The sequence below is a fragment of the Cololabis saira genome, chromosome 21 (assembly GCF_033807715.1).
Source record: "Cololabis saira isolate AMF1-May2022 chromosome 21, fColSai1.1, whole genome shotgun sequence".
In the NCBI taxonomy this organism is placed as follows: domain Eukaryota; kingdom Metazoa; phylum Chordata; class Actinopteri; order Beloniformes; family Belonidae; genus Cololabis; species Cololabis saira.
In genome coordinates, this window is record NC_084607.1 from 17289488 (window position 1) to 17309778 (window position 20291).

Sequence of the window (20291 nt, forward strand, 5' to 3'; positions counted from 1 at the left end):
ACGGGGGGGCAGGGATGTGAGAGAGATAGAATAAAAAAAAACAAAACAGGGTAGAGATGCTGCGGGAGTGTGTTTGAGTTACAGCAGTGATAGCAATCAGACAACTACACCTGAGAGTACCTGTCTATGTCTAAGGTTCTAGTCTTAGTGCGAATAAATTCCTAACGAATGTGGCTTAGAAGGTGACTTTAGCTGTGGACAGGAACTTCTGACTTGCTGGGACACATAAAGAGTCGGCACGAGAGCAGGCTGAAGAGTTCTCTCGCCACAATATACTGTATGCAGTTTGAAAAAAACCCTCCAGCCTTGTGTTAAGAGACTAAAATATGTAATATAACACATCCAGAAGAACTGTACTGTCAGTGAAACAGCTTGTTACCGCGCGCAGAGCAAAGTAGCACACCCACACTGTACAAGATGAGGGAAAATACGGACTCTGTTATTCTATTACAACAATGATGGTTTTGGCAAACGGTGAGAGAGCAGCAAAAAGACACGTTATGTGCTCACACCATTTCTAAATGTCGAAAACACTGTGAATTACAAATCAGAACGAATGTGAAATTCCCTGAATGCTGCATGTTAGCTTTCAAGGGAGATATACAGCCAAATCAGTGCTGAATAAATCCATGGAAATTAGTCTGGAATATGAATAAGAATGAGCAATTGTATCATTAGGTACAATTAAATGCTGTTAAAATGCCTTTGTGTGGTGAGATAATTACAGTTGATGAACAAAGGAATTGATAATAGCGTTAGTTTGAGCATGCAAGGTCAAATTCCTCACCTGTATTCCAAGGAGAAACGCGTAAGCTCGGTACCATTGTAGAGCCATTTGAATTCCAGAGGCCAGCTCCCCTCCGCCATGCAGGTTAGGACCAGGCGGTTCCCCTCCAGGTGAACCTGGGTCTGAGGAGGCTCCATCTTAAAATAAGGCGGGACATCATCTACCGAGAGGAGAAATAGAGGAAGGGGCACAAAGCTGAATGATACAAGAAGGCAAAATGACAAAGAAGTGTGACGAGAGAGAAAGTGAAGTAGTGAGTGGGGGTCGTTAGTAGAAATTGAATATGTGATTCAGTAAGTGCTCCGAGGAGACTTGCAACACAATTTCAGCAGTTTGCAGGAAATAAGGGCTCAGAACAAGCTATTTCAATTTTTCTTCTGCACTGATTGGGAACTTGAAGGTCAACAGAAAACATTGCCAAAAAGTACATGGAATAAGTTGCCACGGCGAAAGCAGCTTATTCTTTTTCTTCAAATTGAAATGCACTGGCGAGGAGGTGGAAGAGCAATTTGCACAGAAGACGTGTAAATGAACACTTCCATACCTCTAAACTGCTAAAAGGGGATGGGGATGGAGGTGGAAATGGAGAGAGGATTGAAGCAGGAGCAGTCAAAGCAGATGGAGAAAATATAGGAATAAAGAAAAAAAAAAGGAAAGCAATTTGGGTAAGGAGAGACTGAGAAACTAGGAAGCCATGGGAGGCAACAGAAAACAGAAAGTTTCCCCTTCTTAAACCCCCTTCTGTGACAGGATGAGTTATACTCCGTGCCTCCCTTCATTTATCTTTATAGTTCCCTAATGCAGCCAGATTATACAGGCCTTGTGCGCAACACTGCACAGAGCCAGTGAAACCACAAAGAGCCTTAAAGGTGATGCACCAAGTCCAGGGCTGAGTTCGGAGACAAAGTGCTTTCATTTGAGCAGATGAAAAAGGCATGATCGGACATATTGATCCGTCTGTCTCGCCAGCCACGGGCAACACTGAACCAATTGTGCCAGTGTTTGTGGCGGTCTAATTAAAGTCTGAATTAATAGTTGCAGCAAGTTACTAATGCCTGAAGCAAGCCTTGATCTAAGTCTGCCACGCCAGCTGAATCCTTCTCATGGCTGATCACTGGTGCTTTTCTTCCTTCCCACACCCATAAGAAAGTTCACACCCAAGATTTATGAGAGTGGATGCAGAGGATGGTGTGGCGGAACTGGGTGAATGTAAGGGCAGCCTTGCCAACCAGAGAAAGGGACAGAGAAAATTGAACCTGATTGAAACTGTAAACAATAAAAATGGCTGTGGACCTTTGTGTTTCCCATAGGCAGCCATCCGTGCACCATACAAACATATCTAATAGAACACACATTCCTATCATTGCTTTCAACAGCTACCACTCATAAAAGGGTAAAAACAACCATTACATCAATGTCTGTTTCAAAAACCAGTCCTTACATTTTTTTATATTATTTTTGCTTTGGCAACCACAATCCTTCACTTCCCGACTTATGTGTTTTGTCTGACACCCTTGCATGAACTTCTCAAAAACAAACACTATCAAATCCAACAGTCAAATGATCCATGTCTGAGCCCAAATGGCGGAGCCCATCCTTGTTTTCCCCAGGCACAAGCTTCCGGAGAGGCGGCTCTGTTGTAATTCCATCTACAAGTACATGCATTTGTACCTGACACACACAAGCGCACGCTGACATGCACTCGCATGCGCAATTCCAAAACCTTCATTTATGGCCGACCACACACACAAGCAACAAGCGACCGCTTCCAGCTCAATCGGGGGGTTTGGTGGCTACGAGCACTTAGTGGTGCTGCTCCATCAAAGAGAAACCATTAGAGACCTGCGCATGTAAAACCTAGACACATCGATCGCCATCCCAGGCAAGGAAAACACATAATACCGACTTACTTGATTTAAAATCGTGGAAGATGGAATTGAATTCCCTGTATTCACCACTGTGGTTGCTTGCTCTGGTTTTGTTCATGTGATCATATTCCTTTCTCCCTCAAATGACTGATTCATATGAAATCTGATGATAAATCCCGAGAAACTGATCTGTGACACATGAGACTAGCAAAGTCTATATCTTCAGAAACATGGAAGAAGAGAAAAAAGTCAATATTTAACGTCACACAAGAGCACAGAAACAAAAGCCGACTCTGTGTCATGGATCTCAAGAAAAAAATGACTCTCCTTGTAACACCCACATAAAGTAATCTCCTCTTTTAGACTCTCAGAACTTAAATGACCAAACCGTCAGCAGTACTTACTGTTGAAACAAGAAAGGGCCGATTGCTCTGGACATTGGTCTCTGGGAACAAATGAGTTTCCAATGGAGACACTTGTTTTTGAAAGGATTATTTCTTTTCTTCAGGAGTCAGCCAATAAATAGAGGTGAATATATGTGCTGTGCATGCATATGTGAAGGTAGGAACGTCTGTGTCTATTTTTGCTCATGCAAATGTGAACTTTTACATGCATGCTGGACTGTAAAGTCTCATACTAATGCATCCCAGTGTGGTTTTATCATTACTAACGTGATCCAAACAATTACTACTATGCATAGGTCTTGTAGATGCTTTCAGGTATGCAATTTTGCATGGTTCCGATAAACAAATAACATGCATCCATTTGATACAGCTGAGTGAGCGCACTGCATCAAGGTAAAGCTGACATTTATTCCTAAAAAAAAAAGACAGTGGTGGAGTGAGGAGGGAAAAGAGCCTGGAAGAAATGTGGCATCCTTCATTCCAGTGAAGAATGCAGAGAGAGTGTTCGTTTGGCAGCTACACGCTGTGCCCGCTGCAGGCTTCACTTCAAGATGGAAAGCTAGAACACAGTTCCTCTGGTTGAGAAACTCCCGCAGAGCTATGACCAGCGATAAGAGCCAAAAATGGAATCGGCAGATCTAGGGAAGACCAAAAACTGGCATGGGAGGACCAAGAGGGTTGTTAATGTGGTTGTAAGTGCAGAGGAGCACCCCCCAGCAGCCAATCTTCACCTCCACATCCCATTCACCACAGATATAAAAACACCTTATTCTAACCTGACAGCTGAGGTTGAATGGTGGCGCGACTCCAGTCGGGTCCCCTGCCTGCATGTACAGAATTTTAATGGCTGTGAGACAAAGACCACAGGCACCGGGGCAGCTTTATATACCAAAGCCCATTGTGCTCTCCGTTGCACCATGCTGGCATGCAATCACACAGACAGCAGTCTCATTCGGCTTTTGTCTGGTATTTTCTCTCTTGCTTATTTTGCGGCTCACCTCCTAACCCAAGCTCCACTCCAGCATCAGACAGACCCTTCCTGCGCTCTGTTTAATCTTCAGGCACCTGCGTTCCAGCCTCTGTAACCATCTCCTGGCTGACACTTGCCACTGTATCACTGAGATTTAGCAGCAGTGGACAGTGGAGCATCAGCTAGTTAAAACATGTGACGGTCTCTTGTTATCCACTCTTACTCTTTCTCCATCCTTTACCTCACACACACACATATATATGCACATAACCTCCTGCTCTATCAGCCCACTCCAATTTATTTATCCCGTTGTACATCGTCATGTCACCCAGGAAAATTTACAGCTGTCATTTAGCCTCTCAGTTGGTGTTCAGTTCATGAGATGGGTCATGGCTAGCCCCTCTGATGGGGTTATGCAGCTGTCATGGTACAGTAATAACCTTGGCCTAGTAATGTGTAGGTGAAAAAGTGAGGGTTGTGTTAGTAGATGGAGGCGAGTTAAAAGCATCTTGAACGCGGATGGACCTCTTCCCTTATGAATAAACACTAACAGGAAAGAGATAAACCCACACTTGCGTAAGAGGTTGTCCTCGGACGTATATTTGTTGCAGTAAAAGTGGATATGTAAATGCTAAGATCACACATTGAACCCTTTTAACAGAGACATTAATACACACAGACACAATCTCTCAAAACATGTACTTATACCAATGAAAACACAATCAGTTCTGAAGGTCAGAGTGACAAGCTGCTGTCACTGTGACAGCAGGTGATGATTTATACTCCATCTCTTCGGTGAGTCAGAAGGTAGGCAACATGAAAGGAAGGATTAGGAGAAGGAATGAATAAAGAAATACAGAAAGGAGGAAAAAACAGTGACGCTGAAACAGATGGAGAGGAGAATGCCAGGTTCAATGGTAAAAACAAAGTGAGCTTTACAAACGACGGCGACTCAAGGGGATATGAACAACTGAAGAAAACGAAAAGAGGGAGGAAGTGTCCTCAAGGAAAAGGCAGCAAGGTGAAGTGACCTATTTCAGGAGAAGCCAAACAAGCAGGCCCAGCAAGGAGGCCGGGAATGGAGGTGGAGAGCCTCAGTGTTCCCCTATATCAGGGGTCGGCAACCCAAAATGTTGAAAGAGCCATATTGGACCAAAAACACAAAAAACTAATATATGTCTGGAGCCGCAATGAATGAAAAATGAAAAGTCTTGTATCAGCCTTAGAATGAAGACAACACATGCTGCATTATTCTATATTAGTTATAACTTGGGGAAGATTTTTTTTTTCATTATGCACTTCGAGAAAAAAGGCGAAATGTCAAGATTAATTTTGAAGTACAATCTTGAGAAAAAAGTCGAAATGTCAAGAAAAAAGTCGAAATGTTGAGAAAAAAGTCAAAATTTTGGGAAAAAAGTCGAAATGTCAAGAAAAAAGTCAAAATGTTGAGAAAAAAGCTGGAATGTCGAGAAAAAAGTCGAAATGTCGAGAAAAAAGTCAAAATGTTGAGAAAAAAGCTGGAATGTCAAGAAAAAAGTCAAAATGTTGAGAAAAAAGCTGGAATGTCGAGAAAAAAGTCGAAATGTCGAGAAAAAAGTCAAAATTTCGAGAAAAAAGTTAAAAAATCGAAATGTCGAGATTAAAAAGAAGAAAGAAAAAAAGAGAAATAAAGGAAAAAAAGAAGAAAAAAGGAAAAAAAGAAAAAATGAAGAAAAAAAGGAAAAAAAAAAAGGTCAAACATTTTTTAAAAAGCTCCAGGAGCCACTAGGGCGGCGCTAAAGAGCCGCATGCGGCTCTAGAGCCGCGGGTTGCCGACCCCTGCCCTATATTCATTTATAGAAATGGTCCATGTATCAGAATCTGCATGCTATATATGGGTACCCATCCATAACAACTGGATGCATCCTAGCCATCCCCCCACTGTGTATGTATCATACACCGAATAAGATCTTTTGTGTCTCCACTATGGTAATATGGGCTTTCAAACAGTCATGGTCTTTGATCAGAGGAATGAATAAAGTAATATAGATTCTCATGTTAAGCCATTAAGAATATTTTTTTTTATTTTTTGATGCTGCGTCTGCTTTGATGTTGCATAAAGTCCTCAGGTCACTGCAGATGAAATACTGCCTGCTGTCCCCGCTGTGTTTAGTGGATTGTTGCAGGTTAATTGATGTGTAATTGATGAGATTAATTGAGGTGTAATGTACCGCAATGACGTGTGTGGGATTCCATTCCCTGCAGGGCTTGTGCGTGGGCATGTTTAGGTGTGCTCGCCGTGTCTGCACGATACAACCGGAACACAATTAGAAGCAGCACCATTCAGGCAACAAATGTAGATTTAATTAGGAGTAAAGACGGGGCAGGAGGCTAGTCAATGGGCAGCAGATTGAATTATCTGGACACACAGTCCAGCAGGCAGCCCAGACAAATTCACAGAGGCACACATCCTCAAATACACACACTCGCGCCATCTCTGTTTGGAATTCTTTCCTGTTTGCTTCGCTGCTCCTCTGAGTGCTTTCCTCTGCGTCTCCGCGATGCTCAGCCTGTCTCAAACTATCTTCTTCTGTTTGATTCCATCCATTTTTATCTATTTCCATCGTAAGATTCCTCTCACTTTATTTCCGTATTTCCCATCATAATAACAGTTGTCTCTGTGCGTGCTGTGGCATTTTCCCTTTCTTGGCAGCCCTGATCTCTCCCAGTACAGTAGTTTTCATATACCCTGTCCATACTTTCTCATCAGTTGTCATCTTTTACTCTCCGTGTCCCTCCTCTCTGAGCTCACTGACAAAGACACATCTCAATCTTTTGTCGTCTCTCCGCACCATTCCTTAGTCTGCATCCTGTATCATTTCGTGCTGCACTTACATTCTCCATAGCAGTAGCTGTAGGGTGCACCGAGGGATGTGTCTGTGATATCCAGGAGCTTAATTAGCCATCCCAGCTCCTGGCAGAGAACGCAGCATGCAGAGGAGCACAGGCACGAGGCCCGGCCTCAATTAATGAGACCTCGCACACCCACAGCCACCATTACACGCCCTCTGCAGCATCTAGTCTCTAGTCAGCTCAGCCTTGTCCGATGAGAAGTGGCGAAACCACAGCTGAACAACTGCAGCTAGATGTTGGAAAGTTATGTCTTTAATCATCAAGGAGCGGTGACACACTAGCTTTGTGGAAGATAAAGCAGGGGTTCTTGTCAGACCTTGTGGCACACAAATAGGATTTATGTCCAGAAGCAGCAGTGAGCTGTGAACATATTCTTGGAACCAACAAATCAAGCTATTTCTTACTTTCTAAGGACAAGATATATGAAACTGTTCTATGTAAAGGATGGGAAGTTTGGACACTTCTTGTGCCATACAGGATATGATCCAGGCATCCAACCTGATTTAGTGACTGACATCATCAAAGAGTTATTTCCCAGGTGTGATAGACAGCCTCTATGTCATGGAAGAACCCTGATCAAATGTCCTTGCTGATTTTTCTCAGTAGTACGGACGCAGGTGACCACAAGTGCACTCAAAAACACATATATAAGCACTAGTTAGAAGCAATAGCAAAAAGATAGCAAAATGGAAAAAGAGCAAGCGAGGCACTGGGGAGGCTTTTTGCCGAGGCATGAGAGGATTGGAAATCGGCCCAAGTGAGTTTGGAAAGTAGGGCAAAGGCAAATGGAATAAATAAATAAAATAAACAAATGTATTGAAATGTGAATTCCTCAAGGCCCTGGGTCATTAGAGTTAATACTGTGCGTAATGCCATCTGCCGCGATTGTTTACACTCGGCTGGATAATTAGATCCTAATTAGTAGATGGTATGGTGGGGGAAACGGTGTTTCACACGCCTTGAGATGGAGATAATCAGATGCACCTGCAGAACAGTGTTGCCTGTCCATCCAGGGACCTGAGGGAAGCTCTGTGAAGATGTAGTTATTAGACAGGTCTTGATTTAATTGCTTCAAGCAGCAAACAAAACCTGTGCGTGTGCGTGTGTGTGTGTGTGCGTGTGTGTGTGTGTGTGTGTGTGTGTTTGTGTGTGTGTGTGTGTGGTTTTCTCTGTCATTAACATACAAATATAAAAAAAAGTACACCCTGCCAATTTCTTAATGTTTTGCGTATCAAGATATAATGAAAAGAAACATCCTACCATTACTGCCTTACGAAGTTTCTGATTAGATAAATACATTCCCTGTTAAAGAATAAGATAAATCGTTTGATTAACCTTCAGCTTGGATTACAGCACACATTCACTGCAGCATCATTTTCATAAATTTAAACAATGTCACAATATATATATATATCTCCCCAGAGTTGCATTGATTTTTTGCCAAGATGTTGTACTGCTGATGGGAGAGTTGGACCGGTCTCCAACATCCTAAAGATTCTTAATGGAGTTAAGGTCTTGTCTCTGTGGTGGTCAACCCATGTGTGAAAATGATGCCTCATGTCCCGAAACCGCTCTTTCACAAATCCATCCTGATAAATCCTGGCATTTTCAACCTGGCATCAATGTGCCATCAGGGAAGAAAACTAATTCATGACAAGACCTGGTCTCTCAATATATTCAACTGGTCATCATTTCTAGACTTTGTCAACTAAAGCAAACCCCAGACCATAATAATGCCATTACATGCTTGCACAGGTAGACACTAGGAATGATGGGTGCATTACTCCATCCACTACTGTTCTTAAGTTTGTTATATTCTGCACGAGAACAGATTTCTGTTTTTGTGGAGCTGCGTATCAGACATTACTCTGTTTCTTTCATCGCACTGGAACAGGCTTTTGAACTCATCAGACCCCAATACCTTTTGCTACTGCTCCTGGGGCCGATTTATATCCTTCCTAAGCCTTTTTTTTTGTCTTTGATTAGATATACAGATACGTTTTTTTTCTTCTTGAGGCCACAAGGTTGTTAAGTCTTGATATCTGGGGTTCTCTTTGGAGTGAGTGTGTCGAAATGCTTTAATGTTTACTTTGTGAGTTCTACTGTAGATAATTAAACCCTTTCTGAATGTCCTTTCACAAGATACATCTCCTAACATGGTTGTTTAAAGAATGACAGCCTCATCACCACATTACTTAGGGTTAAATACTTAAATGTGCATTCCCAGCTGAGATTAATGAATATCTTCTGTACCTTTCCAAGGCTGCATAAAGGTTCCAAGACCTTTATGTTGATTTGAATTCATGTGGCAACTTTGTTTGGGCACTAGCATATCATCTCCAGGTGTGAGCACCTTTATAAAAGCAGAGGTGTTACAACCAAAAACGTAATAACGGCCAATAACGTAATAACTGCCAATAATGTAATAATTTTGGCCATTTCAAATGTAATAAAGCCAATAGTGTAATAATGTGCCAATAATGTAATAAAACTTTTGAGTCAATAATGTAATAACTTTTTGCCGATAATGTAATAATTTTGTAATAATTTTTTAATACCTGGCCAATAACGTAATAATGACTTATTACATTATCGGCAAAAAGTTATTACGTTATTGGCTCAAAAGTTTTATTACATTATTGGCACATTATTACACTATTGGCCTTATTACATTTGAAATGGCCAAAATGATTACGTTATTGGCAGTTATTACGTTATTGGCCATTATTACGTTTTTGGTTGTAACAAGAGGTTTTTTAGCAGTTTGCTGATCTGGAGCACTGCGGTGTGTGTTCGGGTGTTACAAGAACACAACAGAGAAAAGACATCAGCAATTTTTGCATCAATCTGATATACGGCTGTTTCCAAGCAATTTAGATGATATCATTCTACACTGAGAAAGTGCATTGACAAGAAGGAGACCACCGAGGGTTTGAAGTGTCCGGCACTTAAGACTCCATTTTCTGTTCATTGAGAGTGCATCATCCCCAGGACTTTCAATGTACATCACGATGACAGAATTGTCTGTCGGAACAAACCTCTGCCCTCCATATAGTTAAGCGCAAGGTCACAACTGTGCAACTTGGAACATAGTCAGATTATTCATCAGTGGAAAATATTTAAGAAAGTTGCCATTCTCCCCAGGAGTGGACGTTCCTACAAGTTCAACTGAATGTCAGACTCAAAAACACCCAAGAACTACTGCACACTAGAGACTCTACAGACCTCAATTTGCATGTGAAATGTCAAAGTTCATGGCAGTGAAGGGTGTAATTGGTTTTCCACAACCTGTTGTTGCATTTCTGAATATTTTTCTGTCCTATGAATAAGGGCACTGTCTTTATGTCATGCGTTGTAGTTCATCTGAGGAATTATTTATGAATTTTAAGACCTGGCAAGGCATAGATGGTGTTCCTAAGGTACATATTCTTATTCAGATGACTGTATGGATAAAGTTGTATTTATTTTGAGACAACCTCTACCTTGTCATTACCAAAACCAGTACGCTCTCTACTCATCTCTTATTTTGGCAGGTGCATAAAAGGTGCCTGCAAATAAAAATAAATATGTATATGTGTGCATGTTGTCAGCTCCCTGTGTTTGTGACTTTGTATTTAAGACATTGAAATGTTATCAGGCAGAATGCATGGTCTCAAAATGACATGTCCCATCCGTGCTTTTCTCCCCAACAGATCCTTTTGAACCTTGAATGGGAAAGTTGCCAGTGGCACGGTAATAGTGTTTTGCTAAGTGCGAGGTATCACCGTGCCTGCCACTATAATATATGCATGTGAAATAGCTGGTGATTGTGATTCTTATCAGTGTGGCAGAGTGCATGGGCGCCAAACAGTGAGTGGCAGGGGCTGGCAGTAAATGCTAATGGCACAGAGCAGCTGACAGAAAAAAAGAATTATTACCTCCTTCCATTACATCTGCACGGCCTGCCCGTTTTACTCCCTTTCTTTCGCTTGGACCAAGCATGAACAGCAATCAGAGTTGGCAATGTTTTATTTACTTTTTTTTTTTTGAAGTAGACATACTCTTTGTTGTGAATTCATCATTCTGCTCAGGGATTTGGATCTCTGGAGTTTCTCACACTAACAATGGATGACAAATATTCGATAATGTGCAAGGAAGGATAGGTCTTTAGTAAAAAAGAGTTAAAGGTGATATGATGAGGGGCTGAAGATGGGAGTGGATTTTTTCAATCCTTTTTTTTTATATTCCATGGATGCCTGGGAGTTGCAGGACCATCACCTTTATGAACAGGGATGCCTGTAAGAGCAAGGAGCCCCTGTTGCTAATTGAGACCTCTGGAGAGTGAGAGCTGACACAATAGAACTAGTCATCTTGCTGACCCTCTTCACCACATTAAAGGGGAGGCCCGCAGCCATCATTCTCCTCCATCATCCCAGCAAGAACATAGAGTCCTGCTTTGTGATAATGTGACAGCTTCACCACCACTTTCTTGAGATGAAACCTCAAAGCTACCAGCCTCCTTCCAGGCCACACACCTGACCTCGTAGGTAGCCACACCATCCTTATTACTGCTTCAAAGTCTCTGAGGTGCACATGCATCCCATGGAGCGGTGGGAGGAAAGAGCAGAAAAAAAGAAGCCCTGTAGCATTTGTGTGAGGCAGGCAACCAGTGCTGCACCAGCAGGCAGACAAAGATCTGAACTCCCTGACATTATGCAAATGGTAGTGTTTGGCTGGTTCTTACATGATTTCACACCACATTGCTCATCTCAATTATCAGATAGAGTAACAGGGGCTGAGTGAGAAGCATGAGAGTCGAACAAAGCAGGGAAAATTCTCATTCAGAGACACTAATTGTTTTGCTCTCTTCACATGATCCTTTAAGACGGGTTTTCTGCTGGAAACATGACTTGTTAAAACTGGGCACATATAACAGGGTCCTGTGCGAACGCTATAAAATTATGCATGCTTGAGAGTGAAAATACTGAATAATGATTAGATGCTAATTCTGACAGACCACACAAGGAGAAAATGTGTTTTTCTTTTCGCTCTTCACTGATAAAGTAAGTGCTCAGCTTATGATAACGGAGTGGAATTTCCCTCTTTTAAATGTTATTATATATTTGTTATAAACACATAATCAAATTATCTGTGTACTTTGCCATCCCCCTCCTTTTCAAATGCCTGTCAACTCGTGATTAATGTAACAATCCCATGCTCCTATTTGAAAAAAAAATTGCAAATTGCAAGCTTCCTCACACAAAAACCATTGACCTTAATCAATAGTTCTCATAACACTAACACCATAACTACAGCTCTGAGACGGGTGCCAACACTGATATCTAATATATGAGGTTGATGATGTTTTTCCAATTGTATACGATTGCATTCAAAACACTGCAGTTGTTGCTGCAGTGAAGATGACTGGGTTGCTCTCTTTCATGACAGAAGTCCAAGATCGACCTTATTTTTCTTCTGAACTGAAACCTTTAATTCTCCGCACCCCCGTTTCACATACAAGTGAAAGTGAAGCAGGCAATATGTTAAAAAAAAGTCCATTTTTTTTCTTTTTTACAGGAAAAACCAAGGTTAGCTCTATTTCTGACAGGCTTATACATATGTAAAAGCTCTATTTATACAAAAGATATTACAACCACAGCAATTTTAGTCCTTACACTATGTCATGTTCTGTTTATCCTGGAGGTTATTGTTTGATATTACATAAATTAAATTGTAATATCATCTTCCTTCAGGTTAATCTATTCCATCATATCTTTTTTTTTCTCTCTGCGTATTATTGAAATCTTTTCTGCACTACTCTTTTCACACTGCTCTTACAAAAATAAAAATCATGTTGATAGTTCTCTGAACTTCCTCTGCCTCTAAGAACCTACAAAGCAGAGGGATTGAATTTTGTTGGCAGAAATTGCTCAGTTGAATATGTATGGATGATCAAGCAGATTCGGCACAACGTTACTGGCACCCAAGCAAAGGCGTGAGTGATTTAAAAGGCTTAATGCGGCCCTCCACACCACGCGGAGTTATAGCCTGTGATTTGCATCATAAACGGCTGCTAAATTTCCACTTTTGGAAATGAATATCACAAAATAAAAACCTGACAGGGAGAGACAGATGGGGGAGGGAAGCGTGGATGACATTTTTTTTTCTAAAACATTTGTGTTTTGCACTCATAGTGTGAACTAATTCCACATTACTGCATCTATAAGCTGTGCATAAATACACATCACATTCCTTTTCCTTTTTTTTGTCCTGAACCTCATAATCCCTGGATAATCTTCATCTACACTATATGAGCAGCACTAAATTGGTGGGAGGATTTCTCAAAATGAACATATTTACATCAGTCCCATTAGTGAGATGCTGGGGAGATACTTCTCAGAGGTTGCTTCCAACGGCTGTAGGCACTTAAGAATTTCATTAGAAGCACTTTAACTCACCCTACCATGATAAGTAATCTGCTTTCATACACATATAATGCTGTGGATTATAACTGGATATTAATAAATCATCAGTTTTATTTATTACCTCTCTTTTAGCATTACAAGTCAATGGCATGGATAATCTAAAGCAGGGGTTCCCAACCTTTTTTGTGCCGAGGACCAGCAGAAGTATAAACAAAAAGCTCAGGGACCGGTTGACAATTTATGTCAATTTTAATAAACATTTTAGAAAAAAACAATGCATTTTAAAATGCAGGCTATCATTGTTTTACTAACTTTACAATGGTTTCAGGTGCATATATTTATTCACCAACAGGTGGCGACTCATTTTACGAAAATAACAGCCTATTTCAATTGCCAGACCGCTGCGACACTTTGGCAGCTGCTTTTTCCCCCAAAAGTTCGAGGCAGATGTCTTTTGCAGCGGGCAACCTTTAGATTCTAAAGGTTCAAGAGCTTTTTTATTTTTTTTTCTGCTTTCCTGCATTCGTATGATTATGTGAAACTTTCAACTTTGTTGGATTTTGGACTCAACATATGTATTCAAGTAGTATTATTATAACTACTGAGCATGGATATTTTACATGTGTCTGCATATTGAGAGTGATCTATATATATATCTGAATACTTCATCAGATTAAAGAAGTGGAAACTTTCCACAGTCCTTTAATGGCAGAGAGATCAAAGCCCAACATGGTCCTGATGGAAACAGGGAGGATCATTACCGACTGGTCAACAGGTCATCATTAGCAGCCTTTGTAGCATGAGTTGTTTTGCTCATTGTGCGCGTGTGTGTATGCCTGTCCATGATCATGAAACGCATCCACATTGCTCTCTGATCTCTCCACAGTGCGTGGGAGGCGCACGGGTCTCTCCCGTGGCCCATTTCCCCACAGACAAAACGCCGCTCCAGCGGTGAGAGCCAGCATCATCTATTGTACCTCCTGCCTCCATCAACTCACTTTCCATCTATTACGACCCAACAGGATGATCTTCATGGCTGAAGCTCATTGTAAAACCCTAGCCTTGCTGATTCAATAGGCTCGAGAGGGTTCTGACAATGACCAATTCACTCATGACTATTATTCATCACAAAACCTTTCCAGCGCTCCAATAAAATCCACCACCCACCTTTCCCACTCTGCTTGGTATGCCGTAACAATCCATCACTTCCAAAGGTTCTGCTGCCCCTCCCAAATGAAGCATGGACACACAAACATGAGCTCTCTTGCTCACACACACATCACTTTTCTCTTACAACTCCACTGAACAAACTCTTTCTCACCTCAGAAATTGCTTTTTATGTGCATGGCTATTCCTTCTCTCAGCAGTTTTGCATTAATTTCTCTCTCTCCCTCTCTCTCTCTCTCTCTCTTTGCAAACATTTGCTCCTGGCTCTTCTCTACCATCCGCCCATCTCTACCGCAAACTGCTCTTTTCCACTGCCAACTCTGTCTTTCAGCCTCCCTCCCTGTCAGATGCCACCCGTCCGCCATGCCCATGCCTGACTGCCCTGACAGGTCCAGGATTCAGGCGGGGGGGATTTGATCCCTCTGCGGAGAGGAGCGCTGGCAGTGGGGTCCTCTCTGCAACCACTGGACGTAGAGCCCTGAGCCACCAATTAAAAAGTCATGAAGGCTTTTAGGGCACGCAGGGCTGCAGTTTTCCTCGCTTCTGTGGACCGGCTGTCTGAAAATAGTCTTTGTGTTCCTGAGACAACAGCAGAATATGAAGTGGGGTGGGGGTTGAAGCAGATGCGGGTTAACGGAGCAGCAGTGCGTGGGCCACATCCCTCTCCCCTTTGCTCCTAAACAGCACTCTCAGAGCCCCTCACATCCTTAAATCAGATTAAACAACCACAATCTATATGCATGGTTCATGACTGGCCCCTACTATATGTTCTGTGCAAGTAGGCTTTTAATTGTGTAAGCAGCCGTACTGAAGCAGACACCTCCTCTCTCTCTTTCTATCACATCTAAGATGTGATCCTATAGAGGATCACATCTTTTTACACCTTTCAATAAATTAGCTTGATACTCAGAAACATGTAACGCTGAATAGATTCAGTATGAGTCTTCTTCGAAAACGAATGAATCAATTAAATGAGAATGCCTTGATTTCAAAAAGCTGCGCACAAATTACGTTATTCCCCGTTTCCTTAAAAGGGATCAGATTTTTTCAGACTCTGAGACTTTAAACTGAAGTTTGGAAAAGGACAACACATTCCACTTTATCTGAAAACAGATAGAATGGTGATTATGTCATTTAATCCCATACACACTTAGCAATGACCCAAGACCACCACAAATAGCTATTTCAAATATCCAGACTATACATGAACAGTTTATCCTAGGAACTCCATGGTTGTTGCGTTTGGGAACCGCAGTGAAATTCTCTCAGAACTGAGCTCTTCATCCACATCACAAACATTGAAATTATTATTTTTATAGCTATTATAATATTTCATCTCCTCCATTCGCTGTACTTGCCCTGAAATTGTTTGAAGATGCCCCGAGGAAGCCCACCTTACACTTTGAAAACCTTTCGGATATAAAACTACACATCTGAAACAGAGCCTTAATGTGCTTTGCAAGACACCAGCCTCCCAGCATTGTTTTAGTTGTACCAACAGCAACCATCCATACTATTGTCACAAATAGCAGCCATTCACTAATGGAATCAATAAAGCCTTGCAAATATTTACAGGACAAGAGAGCCTGGAGGCAATCAATTTCAATCTATAGGACGATGGAGGGTTCTACTGTGGCTGTGCTTCAGGTAAAAAAAAAAAATGAAAATCAATAAAGTCAGCTTTGGGGAAAAAGAAAAAAAAAAGATGTGGGGGAAACAGTCTTGCAGTGGCACCCCTTAATCTTTCACTCAAATGCTCTCCTTCCTTCCATCATCCTGACCTTTGTGTTGATTCCTCTTTTCTCCCAAGTCCAAGAATGACATCGCTGGATGCGCTTCCCTGCAGGTATTGGAAGCCACAGGGAGTGCGTACAGCAAGATAGCGGGAGACAGCTTTTGAAGAAGGAGGCAGCTAGTGGATGTGACAGGCTCTCAAAACCCTCTGAGAAAAACAGCATCTGCCTGCAGAAGTCTTAACAGGTAGAAAGGTAAAGTAAGGGGGTAAATGGAGGGATGGGGCGGCTCGGCAAATTCTCTGGATGATTGGATGTGAAAAATGATGTTGCTCAGTTTCTGCATACATTTGCAGGTAACGAGGGAAGGAGGCTGAGTGACAGAAAGTGTAGCAGGGCAGAGAATGAAAATTAGGGTATATTAAAAACAGATTGCTTCCATTTCTCTCTGGGGGCAGATTTTTTTCATGCATAGGGTTGTAATACCTACTTTATGCTCTGTAGTAACTAGCTCAATAAAATATATCAACCCAGCACATAAAAAGTGAATAAAATTGAGTATATAAAAGTGTGTCAGGGTGGCAGAAAGCTATAGAAGTCAAGACTGCCCAGAGAAATTGCTGATTTATTGATGCATGGATGCCTCGTTGTACGCTGAAGAGTTCAGCAACTTCTGATAAATAGACAATAACGTCAGGATTTCCTCTGGCAGACAAGCAGATATTACACCTCATAACGCTTTTTGGTTTCCCTCCTAACAAAGAGGTATTTAGGAGGAACGACAGAAGTGAGCATAAAGAAGCTAGGTTCCTCTCCGATGTTTTCACACCCTGGAAAGAACAATCAGAGGGGTGTACAGCGTCTGCTGGCGGCTATCAGTGTCTCCATCGTCACCGGGTGGTAACGTACATGTGGGGAAAATGTGTCTACGTTAAATAGCCACATGAAACTCTCCAATGGACAGAATTAGCATGAATGGATCATTGTGACGGCAGCTGGAAGGCTACACAAACAGTGGCATCATAAGGGCATGCAAACAAAGCGGAGCCACATGTCGCTGTTTGTATCACAGTGCCTTTCACTGCCCCTGGGCTAGAAAACTTAAGTACCTGGTTGACTGTTTCATCACCGAAAGTGCCTTCCTGACGTGTGCGTGTGTTGCACTACAGATAAATCACACACATCTGTGCATGAATCAAGTGCTATCCCCGGTTTATATGTTGCAATCTATGCATCATGCCGATATGAATACTGCATGGTCCACACACGGAAAAATGGCCATATCCTCATATGATAGATATTTCACAGCATGGCTCAATTAACTGAATTTTTCAACTGAGCCAAGCAAGAAATCCATAAAACAGATCAAACTGAAAAAGCACCGCAAAGAAAAAAGAGAGAGGGAGTGAGTGCGTCTGTTTATGTGGGAGAGAAAATGAGTGAGATGCACCGAGAAAGAGACTGGCCACACAAACGCTAAAGTCCACTTAGCATATGTGCGTCTGTCTGCAAACTTGCAAAAAAATGTCAATTATTCCTCTGCATCTGAAACTTTTATGAATGTATCTAGGCTATGTCAAAGCCTTCCACCTCACCAGCTCCCTTGAAAATATGTTCTCTTACGGGAAAAATCAGCTTTAATTATTGAAAGTGTGACGTAAACTTTATTAGTGCTTTTCTGTTCTTTCTTGAAATTGTTTGTCTGAAGTGCAATTTCACATACCAAGATGCTCTTATTGATTTGCACCTGCTTTCTTTCTTGCAAACAAACAGACTGCCAGAAGCCTCAGTTCCCTTTGCCTTCGGTGAAAGACTTGTTATGCATTACAAAAACAGATGCCCACGCGCACAAGGAACATGCAACATAAGAAAATACACATGGTTCGGGGAGAAAATGAAAACGAAATTAAAATAGAAGAGAAGGCACAAGCCAGATCTTTCAAAGTCTGTGAAAGAGTGAAAACCTCATGAGTGATCATGTTGGTGACCAAAGTTCATTAATCATAGGTGATAACTTGGTTGATGATGAAACTGATGTACTAACGCCATCATAAATGAAACTAGACTCACACTCCACAGCATGGAACTCTATATCTTTTCCACTAATTCATCAGAAATACAGTAAGACAGACAGCTCTGATCTTTACTTTCAAAAGCAAGACTGTTTTAATCCCTTCTGGATCAAAGGCAGCAGCAAGCTTTGCCTCCCTTTCATTAGGAAGGGATAGAAGACCGCATGGAAACCCTGCTCTTCAGGTTTGAACGGCCAGGTTTGATCAATCAATAGCCGACCACTAACTCAGGCCTAAGTGCCCCAGCTCTAATCACTCTCCTCTGAAAAATGGAAGATGGGGTGGTGGCTCCTGACATGCTCCTGCACTGTTTCATTAAAGCGGTCTTTGCTCTGGGAATGAGTCAAATTATACTGTGCTTTGTTATGTTCTGTTCCACCAAAAAAAAACTGCTGCGTGACAAGCACAGCCCCAGAACTTAAGTCCCATCGCTCAAAACATGAAAGCCCGAGTGCTGGTGAGAGGACGGAATGGGGATCAGGACGGCTGATGGAGTAGCGAAGTACAACAGAGCTACTGTCTGACTTTGCCATTGTTGTTCACTGGAGGAGTGTAATCTTCTTAATCACAATCTAAACCTGCAGAACAATTGACCCATTTTCATATGCGCCTTCTTATCTCTGAATGCATGCCCATATCTCATTTAAAAGTGTTAGAAATCCCTTTTCAATCTAGGTGATCTGTTCTCACCAACCTGCCTCCACATTCCCCTAATCCACTCTGATCTCATCCACTGCATATCAGCCCGAGAATGTCATGTTTATAAATTGACTAGCTGGTTCTGCTCTGATTGGTTGTCCAACGGGGGGCACACAAAGTTTGGCCCTCTCTAGTTTCTATGAACAGATCTGCAGAAAAAGGAAAAGAACGTGCGGATGCAAAATAATGCCAATTAGCGACTGTAAAATAAAGCAGAAGAAACTCGTAAAAAAGTGCGAGCACGCTGAAATAGCTTCAACTACAACCTCAAATTGGGGAAAAAGATTGAACAATACCCATCCACCCATTAACTTCTGGTGTATGAAGCAAATATTCCATGTTTATGTTTCTTGTCAAAAGTTGTTCCGGCAGACATGGCTTAAGGTGCGCAACAGTTGTCAGGCCGGTCCAGCATCTGCATCCTCTTCTTCTTTAGCTATGCTTTAGTAACGTGTGCACAGTGTTTTTTTGTATTGTCTTGTTGAAAAATGCAAGGACATCCCTGGAAAAGATGCCAGCAGCATATGTTGCTCGTAAATCTAGAAACTGTTTTTCTGCATCAGTGCTGTCGCCACACAAGTACAAATTATCTTTGCCTGGGGCGCTGATGCAAACTCACACGGTCCCAGATCCTGGCCTTTGGACTTGTTCCTGATAACAAACCGGGTCGTACTTTTTGTATTTGCTTCGGAGCACAAAAAGCCCAAGTTTTAAGAGGAACATATAAATGTAGCTCGACATTATTGCTCTAGGGAAAAGATTGCCCACAATAATCCTTTATCCGTGTGGTAATATCAGCTATCAATGAATGATGGGATCAAAGGTCACAAGTGTCACAAGTGTCCAGTTTAGGCTTTAACCCTTACACTTGACACAATTCCCCTGTTCACACAGCCAGTTTGCAGCGGCTCTTTAGCACCTTGTTTCTGCCCAGTGGTGCTGCGAGAATGTCACAGGAGGTGGAACAGCATCACATTTTGCTGTGCAGCTGTACCGCATTGTCATAGGGCTGAAATGTGTGATATGTGAAGGGGCTTTGCAGAGTGCAACGGTGGGTGCAAACTCCACAAAAAGGATAAAAAAAGGTTTATGCATGAGGATGCTGAGACCTGGTATGCCATCAAACAGTGGTTGCAGAGGCTGAGATCAATTGGAGCGGCTTAATTACAAACGTGTTTACTCCACTTGGGACACAAGACCTTGGTCAAATCGTGCCGTTCTTAGCAACTCGCCTGAGCCTTCACCAGCCGAAGCTGGGCCATCGTTTCCCTCCTGCTGAAGCCAGCCGGTGTTTC

General features: G+C 42.0%; 1 protein-coding gene across 6 annotated transcripts in view; it reads right to left on the reverse strand.

Moving 5' to 3' along the window:
- sdk2a (sidekick cell adhesion molecule 2a) overlaps positions 1-20291 on the reverse strand; it is a 96195-nt gene that overhangs the window by 42054 nt on the left and 33850 nt on the right. For all 6 annotated transcript variants that reach the window (XM_061711923.1, XM_061711922.1, XM_061711920.1 and 3 more), the window contains exon 2: positions 788-947. In XM_061711923.1, the coding sequence (XP_061567907.1) occupies positions 788-947 (160 nt within the window). The remainder of the gene's footprint in view (positions 1-787; positions 948-20291) is intronic.